This window comes from Babylonia areolata, chromosome 5, assembly GCF_041734735.1.
Source record: "Babylonia areolata isolate BAREFJ2019XMU chromosome 5, ASM4173473v1, whole genome shotgun sequence".
NCBI classification, from domain to species: domain Eukaryota; kingdom Metazoa; phylum Mollusca; class Gastropoda; order Neogastropoda; family Buccinidae; genus Babylonia; species Babylonia areolata.
The window spans coordinates 2,247,434-2,256,371 of record NC_134880.1 but is presented as its reverse complement, the minus strand read 5'-3'; the positions used below and the strand labels follow the sequence as shown (position 1 = coordinate 2,256,371).

Sequence of the window (8,938 nt, the reverse complement as noted above, 5' to 3'; positions counted from 1 at the left end):
TCGCCCCAGTTACTGGACAGAAATGTTCTTTTTTCTTTTGGTGGAGTGGAGAGGGGGGGGGGGGGTCTTATCTTCACAATGTTGACACGTGATGAGTGTGGAGAGGGGGGGGGTCTTATCTTCACAATGTTGACACGTGATCTGGGGCAGGTGAGGCAAGCTTCAAGTTTTTTACGTTTGTTTTTTGTTGTTGTTTTTCACCTCTACCCTTATCTGCATTCGGTTTTAAAAGCCAAGGCTATATAACAGGCAGTGATAAATCTCTCATTCACTGAAGGATTCTAGACAACACAGCAGACAACATGAACTCCCTGGCTTTGGTCTTGGTTGCCATCTGTCCTTTGGCCACAGCAACGACAGGTGAGTTATCACAATGAAGCGTGTGTTGTGTTGCTGCAACAACGACAGGTGATTATCACAATGAAGCGTGTGTTGTGTTGCTGCAACGACAGGTGAGTTATCACAATGAAGCGTGTGATGTGTTGCTGCAACAACGACAGGTGATTATCACAATGGAGCGTGTGTTGCTGCAACAACGACAGGTGATTATCACAATGGAGCGTGTGATGTGTTGCTGCAACAACGACAGGTGATTATCACAATGGAGCGTGTGATGTGTTGCTGCAACAACGACAGGTGATTATCACAATGAAGCGTGTGTTGTGTTGCTGCAACAATGACAGGTGAGTTATCACAATGAAGCATGTGTTGTGTTGCTGCAACAACGACAGGTGATTTATCACAATGAAACGGTGAGTTATCACAATGAAGGGTGTGTTGTGTTGCTGCAACAACGACAGGTGAGTTATCACAATGAAGCAGGTGAGTTATCACAATGAAGCGTGTGATGTGTTGCCACAGCAACGACAGGTGAGTTATCACAATGAAACGGTGAGTTATCACAATGAAGCATGTGTTGTGTTGCTGCAACAACGACAGGTGAGTTATCACAATGAAGCAGGTGAGTTATCACAATGAAGCAGGTGAGTTATCACAATGAAGCGTGTGTTGTGTTGCTGCAACAACGACAGGTGAGTTATCACAATGAAGCGTGTGTTGTGTTGCTGCAACAACGACAGGTGATTATCACAATGAAGCGTGTGTTGTGTTGCTGCAACGACGACAGGTGAGTTATCACAATGAAGCGTGTGTTGTGTTGCTGCAACAACGACAGGTGAGTTATCACAATGAAGCGTGTGTTGTGTTGCTGCAACAACGACAGGTGAGTTATCACAATGAAGCGTGTGTTGTGTTGCTGCAACAACGACAGGTGATTATCACAATGAAGCGTGTGATGTGTTGCTGCAACGACAGGTGAGTTATCACAATGAAGCAGGTGAGTTATCACAATGAAGCGTGTGATGTGTTGCTGCAACGACAGGTGAGTTATCACAATGAAGCGTGTGATGTGCTGCAACGACAGGTGAGTTATCACAATGAAGCGTGTGATGTGTTGCTGCAACAACGACAGGTGAGTAAACACAATGAAGTGGTGAGTTATCACAATGAAGCGTGTGATGTGTTGCTGCAACAACATGCAAGGTGTGCGCTTTTGTCTCGCTTGGATAGACATTAACGGAACTAACTGTTAACCGAAATAAACAAAATCAACCGTATTTTCGTGTTCACGCTGTGTTGCTCTGTACCGTGATTACGCTGTGTTGCTCTGTACTATGATCACGCTGTGTTGCTCTGTTCCCAGCACCTGACACGGCCACCGTGAAGGGCTGTCTCTACCAGGGCATGGAATACAGTCCTGGGGAGATCTATAAGGATGACTGCAACACCTGTCACTGCCTGGGCAACAACGTGGCTGCCTGCACTCTGATGGCCTGTCATGTTAGCGGAAACACCAGAATTGGTCAGAATGGCATATTCAAGCACAATCAATGAATGTTAATCTTAATCGTAAAGTGTATGCTGTCCAGAACTATACTATCCTAAACCTGTAAAGAAAATGTACATACGTATAAATCAAGTTATATCCATGATGTCAATAAGTCAGTGATATACCTCAAAGACTGCAGATATTTCTTCCTTTAACTCTTTCCATACGAACGGCGAAAGAGACGACGTTAACAGCGTTTCACCCCAATTACCATCATCAAAATATTGCAAGCGGAAGGCTCTTATACTGAAGATTTGAATGTTGACAAAGAATACCACAATTCTGACGACGGAAGCTAAAGGTTGGGTCATTCAGACACCCACTGGACATCCGAGGGGTCTGTGTAGAGGAGAAGAGAGGACTGGGCGTACTGAGTGAGTTAATGTTGTTTCTTGCAAAAGAAATAACTGAGCACGCCGTATTGATACATGATAACAAATACATACATTCAAAAGTGATACATGAAAGTATACATCATGAAGACAATTACCCGCTCATGCACCTCACACCCACCCACCCACCCACCCACACACACACACACACACACACACTGAACACAAAGGTTTTGTACTTTGATTCAGACGACCTGGCAGACCAGAAAAAGAGGAAGGAAGAGACGACAGAAAGATGCAGAAATAGAAAAATAACAGAACTGTGAAGAGGAAAATTTCGGAGAAGCAATCAGGCTTATTTTCCAAAGGACAACACTATATATAACTATAATCCACCCATTTCAGTGATTTGTTATACAGTCATATGAGGGGATTATTCCTAGAATTATGTGTACGTCTACACTTTTTAATAGGTTTTGCAAGCATATACTGGCTTGACGTTATCAAAACCAATAAGCGAAGGAAAAAAAGAAAGAAGAAGAAGAAGGAAAAAAAAGAATCAGCCCTGTTCTGTGGTCACACTGTGTTGCTCTGTGTTGCTCTGTTCTGTGGTCACACTGTGTTGCTCTGTGTTGTTCTGTTCTGTGGTCACACTGTGTTGCTCTGTTCTGTGGTCACGCTGTGTTGCTCTGTTCTGTGGTCACGCTGTGTTGTTCTGTGTTGCTCTGTTCTGTGGTCACGCTGTGTTGTTCTGTGTCGCTCTGTTCTGTGGTCACGCTGTGTTGTTCTGTGTTGTTCTGTTCTGTGGTCACACTGTGTTGTTCTGTTCTGTGGTCACGCTGTGTTGCTGTGTTCTGTGGTCACGCTGTGTTGCTCTGTGTTGCTCTGTGGTCACGCTGTGTTGCTCTGTGTTGCTCTGTTCTGTGGTCGGTCACGCTGTGTTGTTCTGTTCTGTGGTCATGCTGTGTTGTTCTGTTCTGTGGTCACGCTGTGTTGCTCTGTGTTGTTCTGTGGTCACGCTGTGTTGTTCTGTTCTGTGGTCACACTGTGTTGCTCTGTGTTGCTCTGTACTATGATCACGCTGTGTTGCTCTGTGTTCTGTGGTCACGCTGTGTTGCTGTGTTCTGTGGTCACGCTGTGTTGCTCTGTTCTGTGGTCACGCTGTGTTGTTCTGTTCTGTGGTCACGCTGTGTTGTTCTGTTCTGTGGTCACTCTGTGTTGCTCTGTTCTGTGGTCACGCTGTGTTGTTCTGTGTTGTTCTGTTCTGTGGTCACGCTGTGTTGCTCTGTTCTGTGGTCACGCTGTGTTGTTCTGTGTTGTTCTGTTCTGTGGTCACGCTGTGTTGCTCTGTTCTGTGGTCACGCTGTGTTGTTCTGTGTTGTTCTGTTCTGTGGTCACGCTGTGTTGCTCTGTTCTGTGATCACGCTGTGTTGCTCTGTTCTGTGGTCACGCTGTGTTGCTCTGTGTTGTTCTGTTCTGTGGTCACGCTGTGTTGCTCTGTTCTGTGGTCATGCTGTGTTGCTCTGTGTTGCTCTGTTCTGTGGTCACGCTGTGTTGCTCTGTTCTGTGGTCACGCTGTGTTGCTCTGTTCTGTGGTCACGCTGTGTTGCTCTGTTGCCAGCCCCTGACACGGACAGCCCCGAGGGATGTCTCTACCAGGGCGTGGAATACAGACCTGGGGAGACCTACATGAATGACTGCAACACCTGTCACTGTGTCGGCAAGAACGTGGCTGCCTGCACTCTGATGGCCTGCGTACACACCAGAGGTGATCAGAATGTCATGTTTAAGTTCAACCATTGAAATAATTATGGGCTTTCATTATAGTTCAGCACATACAGAATACTGATAGACAGACCCAACGAAGACTGGCAGACATGGTTTTACACCACGTATCTACACTTGTACTATGCAGTAAAGACACAGTTCACACTGAACAAAAGTCGACGAAATTGAATCCACAAATGAATATCACAACATAGTTATGTCAGATGGATTATGTGGAGGAATTAAATCATATCTGAAAAATACACTTTACACGCCTTTGACCTTAAGTAGAGAGCCAGTTTTACACTTTCATTATTTTCTGTTTGGTGATGCTTGTTTTTTGCTGTCGTTCTCTCTGTCTCTCTCTGTCTCTGTCTCTGTCTCTCTCTCTCTCACACACACACACACACACACACACACACACACACACACACAAAGAGAGAGAGAGAGAGAGAAGGAACATGTTCAGAAATTATTTTTCTTTGATGTACACGACCAGGCCGGCTGTTCCTGAAGAGGTGAATGGAGACAGCAGAGAAAGATGCTGAGGACATGAGGACAATGACAGAACAAGTGGGGATGGGGAAAGGTGGGGGGAAGGAATCAGTCATGCACATTTTCTAAAGGACAACACTGTATAATTACAACAACAAACAACAAACAAACATCCACCTCAATGAATGAACCTTCATAGAACTGTGCGTACGTCTTCTCACGACTTCTCTGTGTACAGGATAGGAACCATGTCTAAGCTATGGTGTTTTCACAATAGAGCATTCATTTCTCGCTTAGCTAGACGTCCTCACGACTAATTACCGAAAACGAACAGAATCAAGCCCACTTTTTGTGATGACGCTGAACTGCTCTGTCCCCATGCCGTGAAGCAGCCAGCACAAAGGGCTGCCTCTTCCAGGGCGTGGAGTACAAAGCAGGGGAGACCTACATGAACGACTGCAACACCTGTCACTGTGCGGGCAACAACCTGGCTACCTGCACTCTGATGGCCTGTCCTCATGACAACGGAGACAGAATTGGTTTGAATGCTATCTTTAAACTCGACCAGTCAAAATATATAGGAGTGCATTATTTCTTATTGTTTTATCATGAAATATACACTGTCCAGAGCTATGCCAATCCCATCCTAATTTGGAAAAAAAGTATTGATTTAGTCAATATCCAAAGTGTGTTCAGAATGATGTCCAATTAGTTGGTAGAGTATGCATTAATATAAATTGCATTTGAAGCAGAAGCTCTTATTTTAACTACAAATGATAGAACGACTGCAATAAATCCGTATGTTGATATGTCAGATAAACGTGCAAAGTTTCCAAATAACAAATGAAAATGTAACTAATTTGACTGTGGAAAAATTCTGGTTTCCTTATAATTTTGTGTCATTCCGAGAAGTGCATTGCCATTACAATTAGAATGTGCGGAAAGAACTGATCATTCCAATTTTAAGCCCACTTTGGAGTCGACAGACAAGATATTTTCAGAGGAAATTAGTTTGTTAAAGTTGACAACAGCCACACGCATACATACGCACACATACACGCAGACACGGAAGCACATGGTTATTATAGACTGGTGTTGTTTAACCACGTAAGCCAAAAATTATAAAGGAAGCAGACATCGCTTAGAGAATTAAACGCTCGATCATGTACCATAAACACACACACACACACACACACACACACACACACACACACACACAGAGGCAAACGAGGGGATCGTTCATAGAATTGTGTAAACGTCTACGTTTGATTTTTATCTGATTGCGTGTTAATGGGTACAGGAACCATACATGTCTAGCTGTCTTCAGATTACAGCATCTTTGTCTTGCTTGGCTGGACGTTCTCAGATCTAATAACCGAAACAAGCAGAATCAGCCCTGTTCTGTGGTCACGCTGTGTTGCTCTGTTCTGTGGTCACGCTGTGTTGCTCTGTTCTGTGGTCACGCTGTGTTGTTCTGTTCTGTGGTCACGCTGTGTTGCTCTGTTCTGTGGTCACGCTGTGTTGCTCTGTGTTGTTCTGTTCTGTGGTCACGCTGTGTTGCTCTGTTCTGTGGTCACGCTGTGTTGCTCTGTTCTGTAGTCACACTGTGTTGCTCTGTGTTGTTCTGTTCTGTGGTCACGCTGTGTTGCTCTGTGTTGTTCTGTTCTGTGGTCACGCTGTGTTGCTCTGTGTTGTTTTGTTCTGTGGTCACGCTGTGTTGCTCTGTTCTGTGGTCACGCTGTGTTGTTCTGTTCTGTTCTGTGGTCACGCTGTGTTGCTCTGTTCTGTGGTCACGCTGTGTTGCTCTGTTCTGTGGTCATGCTGTGTTGCTCTGTTGTTCTGTGTTGCTCTGTTCTGTGGTCACGCTGTGTTGTTCTGTGTTGCTCTGTTCTGTGGTCACGCTGTGTTGCTCTGTTCTGTGGTCACGCTGTGTTGTTCTGTGTTGCTCTGTTCTGTGGTCACGCTGTGTTGTTCTGTGTTGCTCTGTTCTGTGGTCACGCTGTGTTGCTCTGTTCTGTGGTCACGCTGTGTTGCTCTGTTGCCAGCCCCTGATACGGACAGCCCCGAGGGATGTCTCTACCAGGGCGTGGAATACAGACCTGGGGAGACCTACATGAATGACTGCAACACCTGTCACTGTGTCGGCAAGAATGTGGCTGCCTGCACTCTGATGGCCTGCGTACACACCAGAGGTGATCAGAATGTCATGTTTAAGTTCAACCATTGAAATAATTATGGGTTTTCATTATAGTTCAGTACATACAGAATACTGATAGACAGACCCAACGAAGACTGGCAGACATGGTTTTACACCACGTATCTACACTTGTACTATGCAATAAAGACACAGTTCACACTGAACAAAAGTCGACGAAATTGAATCCACAAATGAATATCACAACATAGTTATGTCAGATGGATTATGTGGAGGAATTAAATCATATCTGAAAAATACACTTTACACGCCTTTGACCTTAAGTAGAGAGCCAGTTTTACACTTTCATTATTTTCTGTTTGGTAATGCTTGTTTTTTGCTGTCGTTCTCTCTGTCTCTTTGTCACACACACACACACACACACACACACACACACACACACACACACACACACACACACACACAAAGAGAGAGAGAGAAGGAACATGTTCAGAAATTATTTTTCTTTGATGTACACGACCAGGCCGGCTGTTCCTGAAGAGGTGAATGGAGACAGCAGAGAAAGATGCTGAGGACATGAGGACAATGACAGAACAAGTGGGGATGGGGAAAGGTGGGGGGAAGGAATCAGTCATGCACATTTTCTAAAGGACAACACTGTATAATTACAACAACAAACAACAAACAAACATCCACCTCAATGAATGAACCTTCATAGAACTGTGCGTACGTCTTCTAACGACTTCTCTGTGTACAGGATAGGAACCATGTCTAGGCTATGGTGTTTTCACAATAGAGCATTCATTTCTCGCTTAGCTAGACGTCCTCACGACTAATTACCGAAAACGAACAGAATCAAGCCCACTTTTTGTGATGACGCTGTACTGCTCTGTCCCCATGCCGTGAAGCAGCCAGCACAAAGGGCTGCCTCTTCCAGGGCGTGGAATACAAAGCAGGGGAGACCTACATGAACGACTGCAACACCTGTCACTGTGCGGGCAACAACCTGGCTACCTGCACTCTGATGGCCTGTCCGTAACTGTGGCTCCAGGGTCCACAATCTCCAGCCAACAGAGCTTCTCTCAACTGACTACCCGCAATAACCTCCTCCTGGACCTCTGCAAGATCCCAGCCAATTCCACTCCACTCTCCAAGACTATTACAGTCCTTCCCGTTATCTTGATCATCTTTTTGTGCGCGTGTAGTGTCCATTGTATATAAAGATTCTGGAACACATAGGTACATTTCAGCAATGTGAATACTATTTAGCTATACTCAGCAGGAATGTTGACGTTTCGCTTGAGTGCATCAGCACACACAATTACTTCATATCAGTAATGCTGTGCTCAGTGCATTGAAATCTGTCTTGAAATACTGACATTAAAGTGATAAAATGATTTGAATGAAAGTACTTATGTTTACTCTGCCCGAAGAATACACACACACACACACACACACACACACACACACACACACACACACACACACACACACATATATATATATATATATATAGACAGAGAGAGAGAGATGTATATGTATATACATACGTATATATAATATACATATACATACATACATACATATATATATATATATATATGTACAGACGTGTGTGTGTGAGTATGTGTGTGTACAGTATCGAGAGAGAGAGAGAGCGAGAGAGGCTAAACCATCAGGCCATGGTTGCTCATAACCGGATATGTGAGCAAAAATTACAATGTGTTGAAGAAAAAGAATTTCAAGGACTGAACACTGGAAAAGCTATTTATGATATCCAACAAAGTCACCCTTTTCCGTTTGAATGCTTTACAAAAAGCAAAAACAAGAATAGATTACGATAGTCACTTTGTCTCGTGGGTGACGTCAAGAGACTTAGTTTAAAGGTTCATGAATAGAATAATAATATATTTCCTTGAGAAGAATAAACTTCACTCTAATGTTACCAAGAGTTAGGGCTGTGCCGGTTGGGTGTGTTCCCGGGGACCGCTACCGTAATAATAATAATAATAATAATGGATACTTATATAGCACACTATCCAGAAATCTGCTCTAGGTGCTTTACAAAAACGCTTTTGTTAACATAAAACATTATATCTGTTACATACACACACCAAAATGTGACCACACACACACACACACACACACACACACACACACACACACTGCATACATACATTTTAACATACATGTGTATCTAACAGCTACCCTAACACATACGCACACATAGGCAGGCACAAGCTTACATAAACACACGCACACACAATACATATTCATATACATGCATGTAGTTATGTACAC

General features: G+C 43.9%; 1 protein-coding gene across 1 annotated transcript; it reads left to right on the top strand.

The window, feature by feature from the left end:
* Nucleotides 1-228: 228 nt before the first annotated feature.
* On the top strand, nucleotides 229-8,034 carry LOC143281858 (uncharacterized). Its single transcript, XM_076587110.1, has 6 exons — nucleotides 229-360; nucleotides 1,703-1,861; nucleotides 3,842-3,988; nucleotides 4,875-5,021; nucleotides 6,528-6,674; nucleotides 7,549-8,034. Exons 1-6 carry the CDS (start codon nucleotides 303-305, stop codon nucleotides 7,674-7,676), a joined length of 786 nt encoding a protein of 261 aa, XP_076443225.1. The 5' UTR covers nucleotides 229-302; the 3' UTR covers nucleotides 7,677-8,034.
* The last annotated feature ends 904 nt before the right edge of the window (nucleotides 8,035-8,938 follow it).